The sequence below is a fragment of the Haliotis rufescens genome, unplaced genomic scaffold (assembly GCF_023055435.1).
Source record: "Haliotis rufescens isolate VD_foot unplaced genomic scaffold, xgHalRufe1.0.p SCAF_12, whole genome shotgun sequence".
Taxonomy (NCBI): domain Eukaryota; kingdom Metazoa; phylum Mollusca; class Gastropoda; order Lepetellida; family Haliotidae; genus Haliotis; species Haliotis rufescens.
In genome coordinates this window covers 11,016,510-11,041,785 of record NW_025963802.1, presented here as the reverse complement: position 1 = coordinate 11,041,785, position 25,276 = coordinate 11,016,510, and the positions used below count along the sequence as shown (strand labels likewise).

The window sequence follows — 25,276 nt, the reverse complement described above, 5'->3', positions numbered from 1 at the left end:
AGTGGTAAACGTCTGAGACCTGCATCACTTTGGGCTTTCCTCCCACATTAAGCTTACACACCGTGATATAACTGGAATAAAATTTAAAAGCGGCGTTAAACCCAACTCACTCATTCACTGTTATTACTGAAACACTTTTGAAACTGGTGTCGAACTGAACTCACTCAAAAAAAAGTAAGATAGGTGAGCTACAGTACCCAGATGCTATTGGTTTCTTTTGATGATATTTTCTTGTAGTTTTTTCATGTGAATGGTTTTGTTTTGTAGTTACTTTCATCATTATCGTGTTGTACTTTGAGTAGATAGTTAAACCTAAATTAAGAGTAAAAAAGAATTAGTCCTTTCTGCACAAAACAAACAATGCTACTTTTGTGTAACACGAATGTACATATTGTTCATCGACCAGCCACTCCCTGTTCATCTTCTAACCATAACATCCATCATTTCACATTTATCAGTCGGTTGTTTCTCATTATCAGTAACGGTTTTCCAAAAGGCAACATATAACAAGGATTTATGATGCTTATATTTCTTGTCAGTCAAAGCTATCAATAAATGAATGTCTTTCACTTCGTATTTCAGAGAAACATCAATAGTGATAAGTTTGGCATTGTGTAATGATGGTAATCAGCATTAGTAAAGTATATCGAGCTTCTGTTTCTCTCAGCTGTTTCTATCTTTACTCCTCTGTAACAACTGTATTATGGATATTTCATTCTTCTTTCACATGGAAGTCTATATTGAAAACTAATGTATACACTTAGGGACTGGCTGTTTGATATTCTGGGTGGGGGGAGAGGGGGTGTGGCCTGGGATTTTGTATTAAGACTAGATATTTTGACAGTTGCAAACCAGATATTTTAAAATTAAAACTATGAGCCTAAATGTTTTTGTTGAAAAAACCATTGTGCAACAATGTAATCTATATCGGAGAATTTCTTTTTTTTCAACATTCTGAAGATTAATTACCGTATTCGATGTAATAAGCGCCCACGGCGATATTTGCAAATATATTGGCTAGTGAACAATCCCAATTAGCACCCCTTCCGATTGATCAATGTTGTGTCACAAGACTTATTTATTCGTGTATAATACGTGTGTTATATGCATTCTTAATTATGGGAAATTAGATTCTGGAAAAATATATCTGTCGTATATAAACATTTCAGGCTGTCAGCATAAACCACGAAATTTACGATCTTTCAACCCTGTTGTTTTTCAACAAAATAATATTCTAATAAGAGCTTCCTATTTCTGGTTTTGAGAGCGCCCTGGGCGCTTATTATGTCGAATACGGTATGTTTTTTCAAGTATTTTCTGGGACAATTTAATTTTTTTTCAATAAAATTCCAGGCCTCCCCCTCCCCAGATTATCTACTGGTTGGTCCCTTAGCGAGAATGTGTAGCAATAATTTCTTCACCTCCCCTCAGCACAAAGTCGCGCCCGTGTGTTTGGTGTCGACACTAGTCCACATCAACTGGAGGAACTGATCAGCAAGTTCCGTCTACACAAGCAGAACTTCCAGCAGATGCTGCTGAAACAGGAGTACCAGCGCACGCAGGCAGCACTCCGCTCTCGCATGTTGGAGAACCTGGAGGATGGGATGAAGCAGCAGGATGCACGGGTAAGGGAGATAACTCTTCATGGTCTAGTGACTGGCTGTCTGCAAAACAGTCTCAGAATATAATGTGAATGATCATCAGCATTGTTTGGAGTTAAGGAGGGTTCTTTGAGGATGTTTGAACCTTGGGATCCTTTATTTTGTAAATGTTAACAGTGGGCTTATATAAGAAGGACCCCTTATATTCAAGCTTAGTCATAACCACTGTTTAATGTTCGGGGACAGTCAGTGTCTGTTTTTTTTAATTAATCGTCGTAATCGTTTTTTTCCAAACAGTCGGTCAAAGATGATGATAAGTTGCTAATTTTCTGTATTTTCCAGAAATTTTATATCAAAGAACCTGTTTATAGAATCTGATTTCATAAATGGAAATAATCCACTGGTTGCAAATGATGATGAATGCCTTTATTTGTAATTATTTACACAACAGATTCGATTCATCATTTAGAATTCAAATTTCAAAGCATTTCCCCCACCAGAGATTATGGACACTTACCTTCAACTGTCTTTACATCTGATCAATCATTGATTATCATCGATCATCATAATATCACTTTTCATCATTGTTTGCAGTTATATTTATTTATTGTTTTTTTGTTATCCCAATGTTTTCAACTCCTACAGATATTGTTGCGATACTCGGTCAACAACTGTGTCATAACGTAATGCATATGTTGAATGGTTCAAACCTTGTGTATTCCATAATATTTTAGCAGGGAGTAATATATTTTTGGCAGTAAATCTTGCAAAGTTTGCTTAAAACATTTAATAAGACGTTCATGTCAGTATAACTATTGACAGATATTAAATATTTTGATGCTGAATTTCAGTGTAAGGCTGATCAGTGATGATTTTAAAGATGGACAATGGACAATTGACATACTGAAGGTGCTCTCTAGTTGCACTTTTTTTTACTATCATGTTTCAGTATGACCTTGCTACATAAATCTTCTAGAATAAGTTGAAATTGTATGAATAATAACATATAAGGACGATGGTGGTGATGATGATGTACAATATGTTGCAGCCCCAGTCAGAGGGAGAGGCTGAGATGGAACAGGAGAGACTCCAGGACGAGTTCCGTGATCTGGTTGCTGCCATGGATGAGTACTTGAAACCCATCATGGCCCCCATCGACACTGCACTCAGGTCAGATATAGGCTTGCGGCAGCTGTGCAGGTTCTCACTTCAGGAGACATAAGAACAAGAGACATACTTGGCTCTCTATTTGTGTGATTTCATTGTGCACATTTTTCCAGAGCAAATATTGGCACACGTATACAGAACAATAATATTCCTTAAATTATGGAGTTTCTAGTAGAATAGGTCTTCAGCAACCCATGCTTGCCGTAAAAGGTGACAATGCTTGTCATAAGAGGCTAATGATTGGATCGGGTGGTCGGGCAAGCTAACTTGGTTGATGCATGTCATCATATCCCAATCTCTTGGATCAATGCTCATGATGTCAATCACTGGATTGTCTGGTCCAGACTTGATTATTTGCAGACCGCTGTCATATAGCTGGAAAACATTAAACAACAACCAATCAATCAATCAGTTTTACATAGATAAGGTGGGTGGGTGAGTGAATATTATTTTATGCCGCAGTTCTGGAAGCTAAATTCTAGCTGTATCTCAGTCGCCTGTAAGTTATCAAGTCCGGTCCATGATGAATCAGTGGATGATAAAATAATTTGAAATAAAAGATCCATTGTCAGGGCATGATGACGCATTGAGCAGAGACAACATGCATTGTATACTGGAGACTTCTCTCACAAAATTCCTACAGGCCGGGATACAAGATGCAGTTTTCTGGTGATCAGTTAGGAAGAGATAAAATGTTCTGATCAGTGCTTTAGGTATATGTATCCCAATTGCAGGTCCCCACAAACTCCACAGAGTGGGGTCAATCTGTCCAAAGAGCCCAAGGTGGAGGTACCACCCAGCCAGGAGTGTGTCATTATCCTGGCCGATCCCGACCTCCTGGAGATGCCACTTGAAGCTCTGGACTGTCTGAAGGCCGATGACATCTACAGTCTGTCTAGAGACTTCTCTCTGCAAGTGTTCTATCACAGATTCCATCAGGAGCAGCCAATAGGTAGGTGGAGAGGTTCTGTTTAATTGAGCTGCCTATGTTTGTCTACCTGATTTGAGCCTGGTTGACAGAAGTCAACATTAGAACATTAGAACATTAGTTGCAGCCAATAGGTAAGTGGAGAGGTCCTGTCTTGTGGAACGGCCCACATTTGTCTGCCTTGTTTGAGGCTGGTTGACAGAAGTCAACATTAGAATGTTTGTTGCTGCCAATAGGTAGGTGGAGAGGATTTGTCTTGTAAATTGCCAACGTTTGTCTGCCTTGTTTGAAGCTTGGTGACAGAGGTCAGAATAATGTTTGTTGCTGCCAATAGGTAGATGGAGAGGATTTGTCTTGTAAATTGCCCACGTTTGTCTGCCTTGTTTGAAGCTTGGTGACAGAGGTCAGAATAATGTTTGTTGCAGCCAGTATGTAGGTGGAGAGGATTTTTCTTGTAAATTACCCACGTTTGTCTGCCTTGTTTGAAGCTTGGTGACAGAGGTCAGAATAATGTTTGTTGCTGCCAATAGGTAAGTGGAGAGGATTTGTCTTGTAAATTGCCCACGTTTGTCTGCCTTGTTTGAAGCTTGGTGACAGAGGTCAGAATAATGTTTGTTGCTGCCAATAGGTAAGTGGAGAGGATTTGTCTTGTAAATTGCCCACGTTTGTCTGCCTTGTTTGAAGCTTGGTGACAGAGGTCAGAATAATGTTTGTTGCTGCCAATAGGTAAGTGGAGAGGATTTGTCTTGTAAATTGCCCACGTTTGTCTGCCTTGTTTGAAGCTTGGTGACAGAGGTCAGAATAATGTTTGTTGCAGCCAGTATGTAGGTGGAGAGGATTTTTCTTGTAAATTGCCCACGTTTGTCTGCCTTGTTTGAAGCTTGGTGACAGAGGTCAGAATAATGTTTGTTGCTGCCAATAGGTAAGTGGAGAGGATTTGTCTTGTAAATTGCCAACGTTTGTCTGCCTTGTTTGAAGCTTGGTGACAGAGGTCAGAATAATGTTTGTTGCTGCCAATAGGTAAGTGGAGAGGATTTTTCTTGTAAATTGCCCACGTTTGTCTGCCTTGTTTGAAGCTTGGTGACAGAGGTCAGAATAATGTTTGTTGCAGCCAGTATGTAGGTGGAGAGGATTTTTCTTGTAAATTGCCCACGTTTGTCTGCCTTGTTTGAAGCTTGGTGACAGAGGTCAGAATAATGTTTGTTGCTGCCAATAGGTAAGTGGAGAGGATTTGTCTTGTAAATTGCCCACGTTTGTCTGCCTTGTTTGAGGCTGGTGGACATAAGTCCACATAAGAATGTTTGTCAGCTTTCTATGCTCATCATTTCAGTTGATGAATCAGCAGCAGACAAGAAGAAGAAGAAAGTGGAGGTTTCCTCCATTGTGTCTCGTATCCCTGGAGCCAGGGAGGCCAAACAGAAACAAGCAAAAATTGTAAGTTGCATCATTTAAAGAAAGATACTCAAAATATTCGATCTCAATTCTGAATCTCAAATACAACACTTGAAACATAATTTTACATCATAAGTGGATTGTCACAATACTGCTTTCCTATTGTAACTTATTTTCTGTCTCAGATTAAAGCAAGAGATTGAAGTTATGTGAATTGATCACTTTAAAGCATTCATAATATTTAGGTTAACTTAACTTTAAAATAAATTTTGATTTAAAGCAAGAGATTGAAGTTATTTGAATTGATCACTTTAAAGCATTCATTATATTTAGGTTAACTTAACTTTAAAATAAATTTTGATTTCTGAGTTGAACCAGATACTGTCCATCTTCTCACAGATCCCTCTGGACAGGAAACTGGAGCCATGGCAGCAGCCAGTCGACACCATGAACTTCAAGTGTATCCTTCACAATATACTGCCAGTAGTACAACACACACACTTCAACCAGATGGGTGTCATGTTGCTGTTAAAGCAGTTATATGACCATTTGTAGAGCCCATTGACCAAAGTTGAGGGAGGAGAAGTAAAAAAAAATCTTTGTTCTCATACAACAGTTTTTATTATTTCTGACCGTCTCCGTGGTCTAGTGGTAGAGCGTCTGCCCAGACAGTGGAAGGTCTGGGGTTCGATCCCCGACTGCGTCATACCAAAAGAAAAATCGGCATCAGTCTGGACTAGTACAAGCAGCCACGCACACACGCACGCACGCATGCACGTCGCTATATAAGTGCAATAATCTTGGACGTGACGTTAAACCCAATTTCACCTCATCTCATCTCACCTTTATCATTTCTTGTAGGCTTGTGAATGTTAGGCTTTGTTATGTGTTATTTTTGTTAAGCTGTAAGTAATTTGTATGAAATAATCATTTACCAGTGATGTTATCCATTTCTCATGATGCTTATATAAACTGTTTACTTATACAGGGGTGAGAATCTTCCACGGATCCGCAAATTTCCGCCAATTTTAGTGACCACAAATTTGATAAAATCTGATGGCGCTAAGGGGGGACACCCATAAACACCCCCAAAATATGGATCATGCTCCGTTGAAAATAAGTTTCAGCTGAAAAGGAAAATATCCATTTTCATATCCGCTTATAAGATTCTGCTGCAGATGAATAAATACATGAAAAGGAAACCATTTCTGCTTCAGTTGAACATCAAAATCATGAAGACAAATGTTTTTATAACATCGTGAAAATGTATAATGTTAGCCTTGACCTACATTCAGTCATTGTAGACCCTCAGGTGGACTGTCCAGAGACAGGTAGGTCATGTCAGCAGTTTTTTTATCAGGCTGTGACGGGGACTCAAATACAGGTCGGGTTTAGGTAGACTTGAGTCTCTCATCAAAAACTTGACTACCTGACCAGAAGAAGTCTCTTATATCTTTATCAAGTGTTTCATAGTTGTGATGCAGTATCTGGACCCATCTTGACTTAAATGAGTAAATGAGGACAATATAACAATTGAAAATCAAGTACTCATGTTTAGATCATGTTTTGAGACTCCGGTACTCTAGTCCAATGTTTTTCTACCTGTCAGTTCCCTAGTCTTACATCAATCTCATGAAATCAGTTGTCCTGAAATCACCATGATATTGGGTCAGGTAGTAGATTCAGGAAATCAAGCAGTTGCAGAGACACCAGTGTGGCCCAGTGGTCTTGAGTATCGGAGCTCACTGTGCAGAGATGTGTCCCTTAGCTGCCTGATTCGATATGTAGCTGGTCTAAGTCACTGAACCCCTGGGATTAAAGCTACCCAGCACTCTATTGCTTGTCGTAATAGATGACTAATTGGAAGCAGGTGGTCAACCTCTGTGGCATAGTTGATTGTGTCGTCAGTGTTAGAAATTGGCACTAGTCCTGTAGTCCTTGCCAAACTGCCCAATAGTTAAGGTATCCTAAGGACTAGTAGAAACTTGCCATTTATAAGGGTTTTGCTATATGTTATTATAAGGACTAGTGGACTAAAAATGTTAGTTTCTATCGCTGGTCGTCGTACTCAGATCATGTCTGACCCTGATTACGATGTTTGTCTGTCTGCACTACATTGAGCTTGTTTGGGTCAGGAGAGTGGAAAGTGTCCGTGGCCTGCATCTCTTTGGGTCATTGCTATGTGGCTCACATGTTGCTGATGTGATGTTAAATGGCCTCACACACTTACTTTGAAGGATGTGAGACCACCTCTATGGTGTAGTGGATAGTGCGTCTGCCTGGAGAGTGGAAGGTCAGTTGGTTAATCCCCCTGGGATGCATCATACCAAGACGTTAAAAGATGGTTCAGTTTTGTTACCCTGCTTGGTGCTCTGAATTAATGGGCTAAAACAAGGACTGGTCAGCTTGGAGTCTGTATACTGTGTCTGAGTAGGATATTCATGTTAACCTGTGGCATGGTATCTCAGTGGGTTGGCACTATGAAAGCTGAATAAGTCTGGACTAGTTCAAGCACCCACACACATGCATGCACGCACTTAACTGTATGAGTGAAATAATCCGTGATCTTATCCCACATGTCACCTTCACCTAGAAGGGTTTGAAAAAAACAAGTCAGCTAGTCCGAGACTAGTTAAATACATGGAGGACTTAGAAACAATTCCTTGTGGGGCTGAAAAAAATAAAAGAATTGGTTCTCAGGCAATGACCTTTGAAATTATAGTGCGGGCAGTCGGGCGGGCGGTGGTATTTTTTTTATGTTATTTTTTTTTTGCTAGTTCAAATTAGTATGTAACCAAATAAAGATTTGTGTACCATCGACATGGGAAAGAGCCTCCCTACACAAACAAGCGTACAAACTTATATTGCCGCCATGACCATAACACGAGATGCACAGTAAAGCAGTGTGCATGTAAAAGGAAGTAACTGTGTGCTTTATTGGATCACATTGTTTTTAAGTATTAGTATTTTTGTATTTTTTTGGAAAATGGAAATAATAACAAAAAGTGCGGCACACTTTATGATGATACTTTAACCATTAGATGGCAACACTGTAGCAGATCATTTTTGCCCACAAGTGAAAATAATAATAATTTTTCGCCCTTCTTTGGGCCTATTAAGCTGATATGCCATGATATGACTACAGTGTGAAGTGGTACTTCATGACACATATATCACTCACTGTAAATATAGCCTAGATGCACAGTGATCATTCATTGTACTTATGTCTATATCTGTCTATGTAACTATAGATCCTTCATGAAAATATTTTCCAATTTCATTGCATGAACAGACATTGTTGATGGACAAGGTGAATGGCGTGAGATGATTATATTGATTTTCAAATGTTGTTTCTCAAATACACTTATGAACAAGACATTAGTGAGTTGATGACTTAGTTGATGGTGATTCAGGACAGCAGGACAAAGATGGTCGCAGAGTCATAACAGCAGCCCATTGTCTCATGAAATGTCAGCTCAAATGCAGGCATATGCCACTAATAGACATAGGTTTTTGGACTACTTTCCTGTGATATTTTATGTGAGAGGATTTAACGATCACTGCTGATGTTCCTTTTATGGTTCATTTCGTTTCTATGACATCATCTGGTTTCTCTGTCATTAACGTGGGCTTCTTTTGAAAATCTCCAGTGCAGTCATTATGAGGCCAGTTAAGTTTTTACGTCATTATTAACATTTAGAAATTAGTTTTATGTTGTATGTTTTATTACGATATGCACATTTCTTGAATGAAGATTTTTATGAAGATACACAATTTCATCCCTAACTGTTTTAAGTACCATATTCATAATGGTTATGCTCATAATTTCTAAATTCTTCGAGGCAATTAATTATATTATTGGACACTCTTAGCTTCAATGCTTTTCAAAATCAATTGTTACATGATTATAAGACCAGTGAAGATCCGGGTTAGAATAGGTCTTCAAAAACCCATGCTTGCAGTTGATAGCGACTATGTTTGTTGTAAGAGGCGATCGGGTGGTCAGGCTCGCTGACTTGGTTGATGCATGTCATCATTCTGGTATCGATGCCCATGATGTCATCTCATGGATTGTCTGGTCAAGACTAGATTATTTACAGACCAATGTCATATAGCTGGAATATTGCTGAGTGCGGCATTTAACAACACAACAAACAAACATAATTATAAAAATTGTGACATCTCCTGTCTCTGTGAAAGGTGCTCATGGCTGGTAAATGTCGGACACCTGCATCACCTCGGGCTTTCCTTCCACATTAAGCTGACACACCCGGATATAACTGGAATACTGTTCAAAGCGACTTTAAACCCAACTTGCTTTCTCACTCTTGTGAAAACCCATGCAAGTCAGCTGGCTGGGCTGTCATCATGTCCCCTGACAATTTTCTATTCCCATTACAATATACCATACCAAGAGTCTGATGGCAGGCACTAGAGAGAACTTAACATCACATAAAATTATGTTACTGTAATTAACTCTTTTGTACCTTGTGAACTTGTGTCATAAAAAGTATGGAAATCCAACCTGATTAAACCAAGGAAATATTTGTGAAGAATGTCTAACCTGGATATGGTCGCATTTTTCATCATATTTCATGTCTCAGACCCAATTCAATGGCACCATCAACAGATTACTCTTGGATACTTCTGCACATTATTTCTGCAATTAATAAGACTGGAACTTCACTCTTGACACTGAATCAGGCAAAGCAAAAGCGATTTGTCTACTCATTACATAACACCGACAAAACACAGTCTGTGATCAAACACCAGACAATCCATGTATGGAAAAGGATTTCGATCGTGTTATCTTAGTTGACGCGGGTAACAATATAACAATAAGACAATCAAGATGTCCATTTGTAGGTAATGATAGGTTAATCCAAAGTAATGTCCATGCTGACTAGGCAGATGGCTTGCAACATGTAACCTCAGTTTACTCCAGGAATTTGGCAGCCTCCTTTATTAGGCAGAGGGGAATGTCAACAGGAATTTTTAAGGAATGAAGAGTTACCATATTTTCTTGAGTATAGTGCGCACCCATGTATAATGCGCACCCCCCTCTAGCGGATTCAATATTTTGGAGAAAAAAAAATTTGATTACCAAGCGCAGAAAGAAATTTACACCGTACCCCTTTAGCGAAGTCTGGCAAACAAACAGGTGGTGAGAAACTAGGATATTCCCCTACTTGAAACACATCCCTCCTCTTACACTTTGACAAAATCTTCTAAAGAGCCGTGTCCCATGTATTGTAAAGATCTGGGACGTAGCATGTGCAACAGCAACAGAGCACAATCAACTGTACATTCCTGAAAATAATGGCGGACTAGGACAACAGAATGACGTCATAGATGTGTTTGAATGCCTTCATAATGCTGGAAAGAGCAGGACTCTCGCATATACGATGACACTTCGTTAATGCGGACTGTGTTAGTCCGGAAACCCCTCCTTCTGAATCTTGTTGGGAGCATCAATATATAGCCACGGACACATAATGCTCAGGCTGAGTTTCAAATCTGGAAGTTTATGAATGCATATGATTTCACAAGGAAGTGTACTGTATAGATTAATGAGGTTTCACTGAGTAAAAGTTCATTGTTGTGTTCATTTTTGTCTTGTATTAACCCATGAAGATTCTGGGGTAGAATAGGTCTTCAGCAACCCTTGCTTGCCGTAAAAGGTGACTATGCTTGTCGTAAAAGACGACTAACGGGATCGGGTGGTCAGGCTCGCTGACTTGGTTGATGCATGTCATCGATTCCAATTGCGTGGATCGATGCTCATGATATCAATCACTGGATTGTCTGGTCCAGACTCGATTATTTACAGACCGCCGTCATATAGCTGGAATATTGCTGAGTGCGGCGTTAAACAACAAACCAACCAACCAACCAATGTCTTGTATTAAAGTAATATGGATGATTACTTTGACAGAGGAGCATAAGCCGGTGGAACAGTTCAGCAAAGTAGTGGAGGAACACGAACAGCAGTTTACACCTCGATGGCTTGGACTCACCGGAGAGGAACACACTCCCAGGTAGAAGTTTTGCTTTTAGGCTCATGTCTCAGCCTAATTAAATTTCATTGTCCGGCAACCTCAACTCATAATAGCCCATAAGTTGACTTTAAAAGCTATTATAATATTTCCAATGGATGAGTTTGAGCTAGCATGGCTGGTACACTGAAACGGGGTAGAATAGGTCTTCGGCAACCGAGGCTTGCCGTAAAAAGCGACTAACGGGATCGGGTGGTCAGGCTCACTGACTTGGTTGATGCATGTCATCCATCCCAATTGCGTGGATCGATGTACATGATGTAAATCACTGGATTGTCTGGTCCAGACTCGATTATTTACAGACCGCTGTCATATAGCTGGAATATTGCTGAGTGCGGCGTTAAACAACAAACAAACAAACAAACAAATGGTACACTGAAAGCTTTTGGCACAGATTGGGTATGTATATCTCTCTTCACACAGTAAGTGATTCAAGGGCTCTTGTTATCATCCATACTTTTAAACTTGAAGATTTAGAGGTCCTGGGATTCTAATACTGTGCCATTTATGATGTTTCAAGCATCAGTTTCTATACAGATACCCCAATTGTTTTGGAAAGAAAATGTTGATGTCAAGGTGTCCTTCCTCTCAGTGGCCATAGTTTTGTTTTTTTAGATTATAATGAAGTATTCAGCTGCTTAACCTACACGCATAGATAAAGCAAAGTATGAAAGAAGGAAGCCTTTGAAAAGCACCCTTGGAAATTGTCTCTGCATTGTGGTTTCTACGCTAAATACAGTCAAACAAGTCTCAAGGAACATCGGATCCCCTTGATAAGACACTGTCTGGCAATTTCTCAATATTTATCAAAATGTCAAAGAAATAAGACCTCATCAGCATCAAAAGCTTCAGTAAAAACGTTTTAGATAAATATTCATTCTCATTTCCACTAACTGATTGAAAGTGACAAGCAAGAGAGTTGAGAAATTAAGATTCCTGCCTTACTGACTTCACATAGCCACAAATAGCTGCAAATATTTTGACTGAATCTCCTGGTTATAGCTGGCAGTGTCCCACAAAATACATGTCCCCATCTCCCAACACTCCAGCTATCTGGAATGAAGTGGAGATAACCAATTTCACCAAAGGCTCTACTCTGCGCAAACTTACGATAAATTCATGATCAATAAACTTGTTTTTGTTCCAACAGAAAAATAAAAAAGCATCATGCCTTTCGCAATTTTCCGGGTGCATAACCAGATGCAAATATGGCTGTGATAAAACTTATACGATTTTTAAAGATTTGTAGATTTGGTTCCATGTGCTTCTGTTGCCTGACGAGTGAAGCTGACTCCCCATGCTGATAAGTCAGTGTCCCATGTGTCAAAACCAGTTGGTTCCATTGTCATTGATTGTGTGCCAGTCCACATCCAAGTTTTATCTAACAGTTTGCAATTACCCTCTCATATAGGTTTCATCAGGCTATGAATTATTCATATAGTGTGTGTTGAATGAACATGTACAAGCTGTGCTGATGCCGGAATGAAGTCCGAGACCATTGATCAGCCTTGGTACCTTTGTGAAACAGAATTATTGATGTTCGTACTCAAAGATATTGTTTGTCGGCAGGGATTAATCTCGGGTTCTAAACCAAGTTCCTTTGGCAGGCAAATTGGGAAATAAATCATGATATTGTTGAAAAAAAGTCAGTGTGCTTATTTTTCGAAAATACTGAGGAATTGGGAACTTTGTATTTCAAATTTGGAATTTTTACTGTCATTTACTGCACACTTGGGGCCGAATATTGGCCTCTGAGCAGGTCCAGGTAAATCCCAGGAAGGCGTAAGATGTGTCTGATTTCCAAAGGCTGAACAACACTCACATGTCCCAGGGTCACAATTTGCTGTAAAGAGTTGTTGCCTTTAATTGTATCAGGATCCACTAATTGTGGATCACTCACTCAAGGGATAGATACCACCTTTTCTGTGTCATTTTGTGTTATCTTTTTTGGTGACCTGGGCTAAATAACTGATATGTGTATAATATGACTTTTTCTGTGTGCATGCAGTTTGTGATGTTAACATATTAATCTTGATGAATAATCACATAGTGACTTGATAATGGCCCTTAATGCTTCATTTGTTGTTTTTTCATATTTGTTGTAATGTACCATGATGATAGCAGATGTCCGGATTCATTTTCCTATTGTTTCATCTCTGAGCATCTTGAAGGGATTCTGGGGTGGGGTGGGGGGGTGGGGGGGTGGGGGTGCGGGGGGGGGGGGGGGGAATAGGACCGCAGTAGGTCTTGCTTGTCAGGTGGTTACAATGTGTGTGGCAGTATAGGGGGTGGGGATGGTGGGAGCCTGTCATGGTTTTATACATATATAACATAACAACATTAGACATGTGACAGAGTTACTGTAACTGATCATGAATGGATAGCCGCCATGGTCTAGCGTCTGCCCAGAAAGCAGAAGGTCTGGGGTTTGATCCCGGACCGTGTCATACAAAAAGACGTAAAAGATGATACTTGTTGTTACCCTGTCTGGCGCTTGGCCATATGGGGCTAAAACAAGGACTGGTCGGCTCGGGGTCAGTATACTGTGTCTGAGTGGGTTATTCATGTTAAATTGTGGCATGGTATCTCAGTGGGCTAGTATTATAAAATCGGCATTAGTGCGGACTAGTACAAGCAGCCACACACACGCACACAATCACATGCACCTGCGCGCATGCACATCGCTTTATAAGTACAATAATCTTGACCGCGATGTTAAACCCCATTTCACCTCAACTTTAACTGAATGAAGTGTCAGATAATAATCACAGTGGGTTTCTTCTGGACAACTAGCCATCAACACCGGAAACTTACTGTCGTCCTCAGATTTAGAATTAGAGACATGCTGATCTCATTTCTTCCTAAATCTCTTTGGTTTCACAAACGTTAGAGAAGAGACAAGTGTTAAATATGTCAGGAGACATTTATCTGTTACTTTGTAATAATTCCCTATGGAAAAGATGCCCGAGCCCAGTTGAGCAAAGTGATGGAAGAGCTGCAAATGTCAAGCGTCTGTGTTAAACTATAGGTGTTTTGATGGGGTGGTCCTTTGATTACATTGTGTCACTGGACCCTGGTACAGCTAATCATCTTCACAGGATCTATCTTCGATACTTCAGATCAATCGATATCTGCCGAGACTGTCTACAGCTTATTCATTTTGCATGGATGTGGATTTATCTGGAGATCGAAATATTAAATTACTGCAGCTTTTATTGCCTGAAGCATTGAAGTAGTAATAAATGTTCTTACTTCTCACTTCAGCTCTGATTCGTTATTAAACATATGAATCTGTAAAGATGATAGCCAAAGCTTAGATAGATATGCCCAAGGCTTATTGAGAACTCTTCATTTCTATGTATGCATTGTACATGCTATGACTGATAACGTTGACAGCCTTTTGTGAAGAAAGCAGCTTATTCTTTGCTGATCATCAGCTTATAATGAAAGGGGAAAAGGAAGTAATTATGTTCGAAGGACGCATATGAAATTTGATTTTTATTATTCTGTACAAAATTTCGGCATTATTGAACTTTTGTTAAAATGAATATTTAAGCCCTCCATTCTCCTGTATACAAATATTATACTCATGAAGAACACATGCTATACATGATACAAGTATATCAATCAGGTATGAATGATATGCGTTAAAGTTATCCAGTATACCAATAAGACAGGTAGTAACATATTCATCAAGTAAACAAGAGAGACAAAGAATATAACATGGAATTACAGTACAGTAAACTATGGTTATAACAAAGGGACCACTCATTTTAGTTCGTTATAACTATAGTTCGTTATAAGCATATATTCAGGAAATGGATGGGACCAAGAAACTGTTCCTTATAAGCATGTTCGTTATGGACATAGTTTACTGTATACCAATAAAACAAACGATCCCACATGGTATTTACAGTATACCATTAAACAAAGGTTATCACATATACCCCAGCATACCAGCAGAACAAAGAATATAACACAGTATTTACATAAAAGGGTATTTACAGTATAGCAATAAAACAAAGGTTATCACATATACACCAGCAGAACAAAGGATAGAACAGGGTATTTACAGTATACCAATAAAACAAAGGTTATCATGTTTTTACATATACTCCAGCATACCAGCAGAACAAAGGATATAACATGGTATTTACAGTATAGCAATAAAACAAAGGTTATCACATATACTCCAGCATACCAGTAAAACAAAGGATAGAACAGGGTATTTACAGTATACCAATAAATAAAAGGTTATCTCATACACTCGAGCATACAAATAAGGCACAATGCATAAAACAAGATAATCCAGTATACCAGTAAGGCTCAAGTGTATTGCAAAATATCCTGGTTACATAATATCACACAATGTATGAAGTCTCAGAGCCTGACTGAATTTTGGGATTATTGGAAATTTCTGATTGGTGATTTCAGTGTTGGAGAATGGGAGATCTACATGACGGAGAGCAGTGCCTTTGTGTTCTATGGCATGGAGAGACTGATGTCCTACCTGCCCCCAGCAAAACTCTCAGCCCTCAACATACCAGGTGAGATAGAGCACAGCTTCACAGAAGAGACAACTGTGAAGATCCGGGGTAGAATAGGTCTTTAACAATCCTTTCTTGCCGTAAGAGGCGACTATGCTTGTTGTAAGAGGCGACTACCAGGATCGGGTGGTCAGGCTTACTGATTTGGTTGATGCATGTTATCGTATTCCAATTGCATAGATCGATGTTCATGATGTCAATCACTGGATTGTCTGGTCCAGACTCGATTATTTACTGGCCACGGTCATATTGCTGGAATATTGCTGAGTGCGGCGTTAAACAACAAACAAACAAATGCAGAAGAGACACTTGCATTGCAAGTTTTCTTTATCACTCAGGTCTCTTGTCAGCTGGGTCTCAGATAACGTGCAGTTCACACAAAAACAGTGCATATTATGTATCGCAATGTGTATCAAATCCAACTTGAGTGCCACAGAAGATGTTTATAGGTGAGGTAGGCACATGACCCTCTAGTATGTCAGCTGTTTGACCATTGTGTTTAATGCCTTGTTTCCAGACTGTCTGCTGGTGTATCTCCTGGACATGGCCCAGACCAGCAAGAGCTTCCTCAGGCAGTCCAAAGTTGATGTGCTCAAGAGGTAATACATTTTCTTCTAAACCTTTGACAGCCAAATTGATTACAATGATGTTAGGCATGCATGGACTTTTTTTGAGCATCTGCAAAATAACATTTTACCAAAAAGGTGGTGTGTACACGTTTAAACAAAAGATATGCAGTTCCAACAATGGAAACATGATCATCAGTAACAAATGTTATATTTGGGATAACACTTCCTTAGTAAAGTACAGATTCTCGTACTTTTTAAAAAAAATCTTTTTTTTAGGTTGAGTCCCGTCTTGGATTCGAACCCACCACCAGTTGTCAGACTTTCATTTTTGTGGAAGCCTCGGTGGCTGAGTGGGTGAGATCGCTGACTTTGTGTGCTGGCGATTAGGTGCCTCACTCTGGCAAGTGTGGGTTCGAATCCCGGACGGGACTAAACCTAAAATAAATAAATAAAAAAACAAAACAAAAAAAAAAGGTACAAGAATCTGTACTTTACTAAGGAAGTGTTATCCCAAATATAACATTTGTTACATTTGACCACTTTCTAAATGGCATTGTGTATTCATGATCATCAGGCTGTCATGTAAAGGAATACACTGTCATTCAGTGTTCGAAATACCTGCCTGCCCGACCGTCCGAGACGGGTTGATTTCAACTCGGGCTGCCAGATTTTCAAATCCCCCTGCCCGACGGTCGGGTTATATTTCATATGTGACAATATTCTAAATATTTCCCGATGATAATCATTAATTCACATGTAAAGATGAATGATAAAATGTAACCAAAAAGAAATCCCGTTAGCTTATCCTGAGAAACATATGATTATAGTGGGCAGGCAGGTTTTGGTCAGGGCTGGCAAGTATTTCAGCTAGCCAGTCCTGTGGTCTGGCTGAAATTTTTGGGAGTTTCATACCCTGACTGTCATGAATGGAAATGATGTCAAGGCAATACAGGTGAAGTTTCACAGAGCCATTCTAAAGGGACAGTGTATGTTTCATTATGTTAATGTTATTATTTATTTTTTTATGTTTCTTTGATATTTGCTTGAATGAAAATTCTCAGATATGTTTACCAGTTAGAGCTCAGCCAATTCTGTGAATGTAAGTTTACGTGCAGAAAAAAACAAACTCCAATGATTAATTATCCCCCGCCGCGCGAAAGCGCGAAGCGGGGGATATAGTATTCACGACCGTCCGTACGTACGTCCGTACGTCCGTACGTCCGTCCGTACGTCCCACCTGTTTCTTGCCGCGATATCTCAAGAACTAAACACTGGATTGTCTTCATATTTGGAACTATGGTGTATATACAGACTCCGCAGACACCAGTCGGTTTTGGTGACCTTGATCCCATTTTCAAGGTCACAGCAGACAAATCTGCTTTTAGAGTTGGAAAACGGTGTTGCCGCGATATCTCAAGAACTAAACACTGGATTGTCTTCATATTTGGAACTATGGTGTATATACAGACTCCGCAGACACCAGTCGGTTTTGGTGACCTTGATCCCATTTTCAAGGTCACAGCAGACAAATCTGCTTTTAGAGTTGGAAAACGGTGTTGCCGCGATATCTCAAGAACTAAACACTGGATTGTCTTCATATTTGGAACTATGGTGTATATACAGACTCCGCAGACACCAGTCGGTTTTGGTGACCTTGATCCCATTTTCAAGGTCACAGCAGATTAATCTGCTTTTAGAGTTGGAAAACGGTGTTGCCGCGATATCTCAAGAACTAAACACTGGATTGTCTTCATATTTGGAACTATGGTGTATATACAGACTCCGCAGACACCAGTCGGTTTTGGTGACCTTGATCCCATTTTCAAGGTCACAGCAGGCAAATCTGCTTTTGGAGTTGGAAAACGGTGTTGCCGCGATATCTCAAGAACTAAACACTGGATTGTCTTCATATTTGGAACTATGGTGTATATACAGACACCGCAGACACCAGTCGGTTTTGGTGACCTTGACCCCATTGTCAAGGTCACAGCAGGCAAATCTGCTTTTGGAGTTAGAAAACGGTGTTGCCGCGATATCTCAAGAACTAATCGCTGGATTGTCTTCATATTTGGAACTATGGTGTATATACAGACACCGCATACACCTGTCATATTTGGTGACCTTGACCCCATTTTCAAGGTCACAGCAGGCAAATCTGTTTTTGGAGTTGGAAAACGGTGTTGCCACAATATCTCAAGAACTAATCGCTGGATTGTCTTCATATTTGGTACTATGGTGTACAGGCGGGGGATATTTCGTCACTCTGTGACAAATACTTGTTTTACTCAAAATACCATTTTTTCTTTTTAATATGTTTTAATGGTTAATGAAGTTTTGGCTAAGGTTTTGAGACAATGACATTGACAGTTTGATGGTTTTGAACATGACCCTGGTATGTTGTACTGTTATCTTACAGTATGTTTTTACCTGAGATAGAAATCTTTAGAAATACCATCATAATTACATTATTCCATATGGTAAAACTTGGGATTCTGTCAATATAGATAAGTTGTTTGTGAATACATAAAATCCAGTAGATGTTGAGAGCCCCAACCAAAGTCGGTTATCAGTTGACCTCTCGTTCACAGCAATAGTTGTTACACGTAGTCTCAGGGTAAAATTTGTCATGGGTCCAGTTTATTTATTTTTTAACAATTTCTAACCAAACATTATCATACATTGGTGCATCATGAGTTTCTATGCGACAAGACAATATGCTTGCTTAAATAAATACTTACTACTGGATAAATTACCTCCCCAGCGCTCTTGTCAGTCAAATATCACATATGTAAATGTTGTAATTAGCTTTTCAAGTTCTACTAAAATAGCGGCTACAGCTCGCTAGCTTGCTTTTCCTTTTGAACATTCGCTGAAATATTTATAGTCCAGAAAGTTTTCACGCAATTTGACATAAATAAACATTGCAATATGTATCATAACGTGACCTATATATCATGATACATGTCGTATTGTGACCTTGCAGTCACTGATGCTTGAGCTGCATGTACATCAAGAATTACACATGGGCTGTGGGTTCGTGGGCCATGAGTGGAAAATGAACAGTAATTTACATGAGCTGTTCACTATTCTCAAGTATTTGGCTGTGCTCTAAGATAGATAAAGGACTCTGACACTACTTTATTCCAACGAAAAGAACAGTTGCGAGAACATTTCTCTTTTAACTGTACCTTTGGATCTAAATAAAGTACTGTCACTTGTCCTCTATCTATTAGTTCAAAAAAAGTTAGATATCTGTACATTTATTCAGCTTATTGATCTTCTGACTGAAAATTTGACAACTGTGCAATAAAAAAACCCAAATAATTAATGATTTCTTTTATCTTTCTGTCAATAGAATAACTTCAAAGTAGGTCAATAACAGAAATCTTTTCTTAGTTAATATTGATTTCAAGCAGTTTATTGTGTAATTATTTCTAAGACCAGAGCATAACTTTAATTACTCTTGATTTCTAGCCAATGCCCTATCAAGTATAAATTTAATCAGCCTCCTTAAAATGTTTTATCTTTACAGATCTCAAACTTTAAGGTCATATTCAGTCAAGTTTATAGTCAAGAATGAAATCATTCTTTCTACTTTCTGGTGTGATAAAAACAAATGACTTATTAATTGGCATAATAACTACTTAAATTAGCAATAAATTATTTTTAATCACAACAAAGTAGAAGAAATTGATTTACAGGGTGATTGTTGAGTAATTATCGAGGGGGTATGAAAGGGCACTGTCTTCTATGAATCTTTTGGCTGAGTTTTGGGTGATTGTTCACTAGAGAGAGTGCGTAAAATGGCCCTGACTTGCATAAAACTTACAACTCAGGGCAGAGTTGGCAGTGATTGTTCTCTAGGGAGAGCGCGTAAAATGGCCCTGACCTGCATAAAACTTACAACTCAGGGCAGAGTTGGCAGTGATTGTTCAGTTGGGAGAATACATAAAATGGCCCTGACCTGCATAAAACTTACAACTCAGGGCAGAGTTGGCAGTGATTGTTCAGTTGGGAGAATACATAAAATGGCCCTGACCTGCATAAAACTTATAACTCAGGGCAGAGTTGGCAGTGATTGTTCAGTTGGGAGAGTACATAAAATGGCCCTGACCTGCATTAAACTTACAACTCAGGGCAGAATTAGCAGTGATTGTTCTCTAGGGAGTGTGCGTAAAATGGCCCTGACCTGCATAAAACTTACAACTCAGGGCAGAGTTTGCAGTGATTGTTCAGTTGGGAGAGTACATAAAATGGCCCTGACCTGCATTAAACTTACAACTCAGGGCAGAGTTTGCAGTGATTGTTCAGTTGGGAGAGTACATAAAATGGCCCTGACCTGCATTAAACTTACAACTCAGGGCAGAGTTTGCAGTGATTGTTCAGTTGGGAGAGTACATAAAATGGCCCTGACCTGCATTGAACTTACAACTCAGGGCAGAGTTTGCAGTGATTGTTCAGTTGGGAGAGTACATAAAATGGCCCTGACCTGCATTAAACTTACAACTCAGGGCAGAGTTGGCAGTGATTGTTCAGTTGGGAGAGTACATAAAATGGCGGTGACTACAATGAATCTTACAACAAAGTGCAAAAATTGGTGTGTTTGTTCTGTAGGGAGAATGCATAAAAAGTCTGACAGCCATGAAATTTAATGTATATATTATTTAGGTACCTGATTAAATCTGTTGATATAAGTCCTGTGTCCATCCTAGCCATGAATGTATGTAATCATCTGTCAGGAAGATGCCAGCTATCATCCAACAATGTTGCATGAGCAACATACCACTAGGATGAAAGAAAAACAATCCTGGTCATGATGTGTCTGAGTAAGATTGCTGTGAAGAATTTTTGCATCATGGCGCTATATGCTCACGGATGTTGACACACACATTTTGAGTGTGAAATCGATGGAAATGTATCATGTCTTCATCCTTGACCGCTTCCTTGGTCACATCTCCATCAGCAACTTCCATTATATACTAAGCCAGTCAAAGGACCAGGCAAAGATGATGGGGATGTCTTCAATTGGGCTAATTATTGACCCAAACATCCTACAAGCTTTTACAGTCTCCAACTACTGTAATTATTTCAAATGGACTTGGCAGCAGTACTGATTGGTTTCAGTCGCTGGCTATACTTAGGAAGCCTACGACTACATCCGTCTTCGGCTGGTGCAGGATAGAGCTTTTATCTGTTGGTAACACACTGCTGTTTCCCAGTGTTTTGTAGCAGGAGTAGGTGTGTTTTATGGCACTTTATGCCAGGGTTCAGTATATTAAAAAATGAGCATTTAGTTATTGTGCGAGTGTGATGGGTATATTTGAGAAAAAATAAAACCTGAAAGTGGCACTTTCATATGAATAAACTTCAGCATGCAGTTAAAGTTGTACATTTTTTTACTTTACATATTTATCAGACTTTTACAATGGTCTGTTTAGTGAAACTGATTTGAAACATTTTGATTGATGAAAAAGTAAACTTGTTGGCTTTGAGTGCAATACAAGCTGTCAAGTGCTGAATACATTTCTGCCTGATGTTTTACAAGGGGCTGTTAATTCACCATAATCATTAATCTGCAGGGCTCTGTGTTGCCCAACACCTATGTTAAGTATTACTTACAGGTTGGACAAGTCGGTTCACTTCTAGTACTTGACCCTGATTTGGTGACCTGTGCATTCATTAAAAGAATATATATTTAAAAAATACTCTCATTTTTTCGACTTTATTCCTATCTATGGCTGTCTTAAAGATGTGAACTGCTTCTAAAGAAAATATTAATGTTATATGTTTTATTAATAATGCATTAAGTGTATTTCCTAGAAATTGCACAAAAACTGTCTGTCTATATATTATGAAATAAGTCGATCAAGTTTTTTACTGTTATCTCATAAATGATGGGCTTTTTCAACATTAAGAAGTTCTTTGTCATATCTTCTATGAACAGTTCAATTAAAAGGAAACAAATGAAGTACAGGGAATAAGTATCAGGTTATCAGCATCATCGCCATAAACATCCTACACCTGCATCTCTTCGAGCTTTCTGTCCTCGTTAAGCGTAAATGCCATGACAACCCAACCAAACCACTCAAATTTGAATCAATTGTCTCTATTATAGTCAGTGAAGGGTATAGCACTTGACCATCATGCTTGCGAATGATACATGAAGTGGCATAAAAGTATTTGACAAACCTCAAGATAAATCTTAACAATGTGACATGTGAAGGTTTGAAACATCAGTGTTCTTGCAGGTCAACCTATTGATTTGCTTAACACAAATTTGTATGTTAACATTTGTCCTCCTCAATAAATATTGTTTGGCATCAATTATGCCCCGTGGAGATTCCAGGTTAGAATAGGTCCCCAGCTATCTTAGCTTGTTTGCAGTGACTAAATGGATCAGGTGGTCAGCGTGGTGACTTGGTTGATAGCATGTCACTATACCTTAACCACAAGGATCATCTTAATGACAGCAATCAATGGGTTGTCTGGTCCACTCTCAGTTATTTACAGACTGCTTTCATATAGCTGGAATATTGCTGAGTGGGTGTAAAACAACAAACACACATTAACTATTCAGCACATCTCTGAACCATCAAAGGAATGTTTGATGGTAACATCAGTTTCTATAGAAATGCAAGTGCTTGTTCGTCTAATCAATGATGAACCCAAACATGTGTCTGTGTTGTACAAACCTGCTGTATCCTGTGTTTCAGTCATAACAACCTGGCCCTGGAGAAGCCGGTGGAGACTGCTATGCTGGTGACAATGTCTGGAGTCAAGTGTCTCATGGCCAACCAGTGGCACTGCACACTGGCAGAAAACTCCAACAAACTTCACATCTCTATGAAAGGTAGGAACATGACTATTGTATTTCTCAACATAAAACATTTGAGCTTTTAGGCACTCTTTTATTTACCTTATTGGGTTTCTTACATTTTTGTTTCAACTAATTTGGTTATCGTCAAAACAGTTATCACTCTGCTTTTCAAAAACTATGTAGGAATCAGATAAAGATTAAAGAAAGGAATTCTTCAGGATTTGGGGTCTTTATAGACCTCATCCAATCCATTCTTGTTCCAAAAACCAAACGCACGGAATTGTGTTGTTGTAGTTATAAATACTTGTTGAAACCATGTTTCAGATCTCCTGGAGAAGGGCAGAAGCACTGGGGAGACTGTGAGGCTCTTGTTCTCACCACTGAAGAGGCAGCAGCAGGAGGAGGCAGCAGCAGCACAGCTGGAAGCAGAGAGTGTTGCAGCAGAGAGTCAGAAGGTAGAGGGAGGGGCACGGAGAGAATCGGTTGCCCAGAAGGGTGACGCTCACCGTGGGAAAGACACTGAGAGCATCAAGGGAGGGAAGAAAGCTTCTCCTCGAACAGAGAGTCGCCCCGGGTCGAAAGAGGAAATAACTGAAGGGGCAGATGATCCAGACAAGGACAAGGAGGAACCGAAGGAGGAGGAAGAGCTTGTCGTACAAAGGGACTGGTTCAATATGGTTTGTTATGGCCTTCCTAACCTTATTGTATCTCAGGTGTAAGCCAGTATAGTGTGTGATCTGATGCTGTTTTCACTTCATGTTGTGACACCATATGTCATGTTTGTAATGAAGAGGGTCCGCAAGACTGTCAAAGGAAGCTCATCTGAGAACTGAGGTTTGTGTAATATGTGGGATTTTGTATTACAAAAGTAAAAGAATGTGGTTGAATTTGCAATTCTGACATGTTATCACAGATGAACAGTCTTGTTCAGAAAGCTCAGGGGCGGTCAGGTAGCCTAGTGGTTAAAGCGTTTGCTCGTAACGCTGAAGACCCGGGTCCGATTCCCGACATGGGTAAAATGTATGAAGCCAATTTCTGGTGTCCCCCGCCGTGATATTGCAGGAATATTGCTAAAAGTGGCATAAAACCAAACTCACTCATTCACTCTCTCAGAAAGCTCAGCTAATAATGGTCTATATAGTAATACTAAAATCTACTGAAAATGATGCTGAGAGCCATGTTTGGGCTAGTAGACTCTCATGTTGGCACAGGCTGGATGAACTTCTTGCATTTCTGCAAACTGAAAACAGTTGCCATGCTAACCGCTGCTTGATTAATTTGATAGTTTTGCAAAAAATGCTTAATGTTGTTTTGAAGTTTGTGTCGTCACTGAAGTGAAATATTAAAACACATTATTTTGTCTGAGGATAGGAACGAATATGTGAAATATTTATTGATTATCTATATTTTATGTTTGAATTTTCATTACTATTGTGTTATGTATTGGCAAGTTCTCAAAATGAAATGATACATTCCGTCCTTATATCCTGCACTTGTATTGATTTCAAGTTTCCTATTATTGTTATATGCTTATTACAAAATGACTGTGATATAATTTTTCATATCAAATAATAAACTTATTTCTACACATAGAAATGCTTTTTTGGTGTATTTTAACTCACTTGACTCACTTCAATGTCTCCTGTAAACATCTCTGTAGAAATCACTAGACCAATGAAGATGAAACTTTTTTTTGTTCCCACCAAAGAAATATTCTAGAAGTGTCAATCTGATTTTCAATGTGGCTTCCATGGCCTCCAACTTTGGCTGTTGTGGACGGTGATGCAAGAATATCTTTCTATCCTTGTTTTCCAAATCTGTTGCATAAAATGTGCCCTGATATTTGTGTGGAAGGTTCAAGCCCCAAGGTCAAAGGTCAAGGACATGCTGTAAAAAAAACACACACAAATGTATAATGTAACACTCACTCATTAAAGGTACCTGTATTATGTCATTTTGTGTTGTTACAAACATGACCGTCTCAATGGTCTAGTGGTAGAGCATCGGCCAAGAGAGCGGAAGGTCCGGGGTTTGTTTCCCCGGCTACATCATTAAAAGATGGTACTTGTTGCTATCCTGCCTGGCATTTGCCATTTAGGGGCTTAAACAGGGACTGGAGAGTTCGGGGTCAGTATATTTTGTTTGAGTGGGGGTACATATTCATATTTAACTGCAGTATTGTATCTCAGTGAGATAACA

The 25,276-nt window shown here is 39.2% G+C and overlaps 1 protein-coding gene across 5 annotated transcripts in view; it reads left to right on the top strand.

The window, feature by feature from the left end:
* LOC124119570 (cilia- and flagella-associated protein 46-like) overlaps positions 1 to 24,982 on the top strand; it is a 93,809-nt gene extending 68,827 nt beyond the window's left edge. For all 5 annotated transcript variants that reach the window (XM_046482122.2, XM_046482121.2, XM_046482119.2 and 2 more), the window contains 11 exons: positions 1,432 to 1,625; positions 2,650 to 2,771; positions 3,503 to 3,720; positions 5,027 to 5,130; positions 5,488 to 5,548; positions 6,384 to 6,419; positions 11,024 to 11,126; positions 15,579 to 15,691; positions 16,209 to 16,290; positions 22,974 to 23,110; positions 23,402 to 24,982. In XM_046482122.2, coding sequence (XP_046338078.2) covers positions 1,432 to 1,625; positions 2,650 to 2,771; positions 3,503 to 3,720; positions 5,027 to 5,130; positions 5,488 to 5,548; positions 6,384 to 6,419; positions 11,024 to 11,126; positions 15,579 to 15,691; positions 16,209 to 16,290; positions 22,974 to 23,110; positions 23,402 to 23,796 — 1,565 coding nt within the window. In that variant the 3' untranslated portion in view covers positions 23,797 to 24,982. The remainder of the gene's footprint in view (positions 1 to 1,431; positions 1,626 to 2,649; positions 2,772 to 3,502; positions 3,721 to 5,026; positions 5,131 to 5,487; positions 5,549 to 6,383; positions 6,420 to 11,023; positions 11,127 to 15,578; positions 15,692 to 16,208; positions 16,291 to 22,973; positions 23,111 to 23,401) is intronic.
* Positions 24,983 to 25,276: the final 294 nt, after the last annotated feature.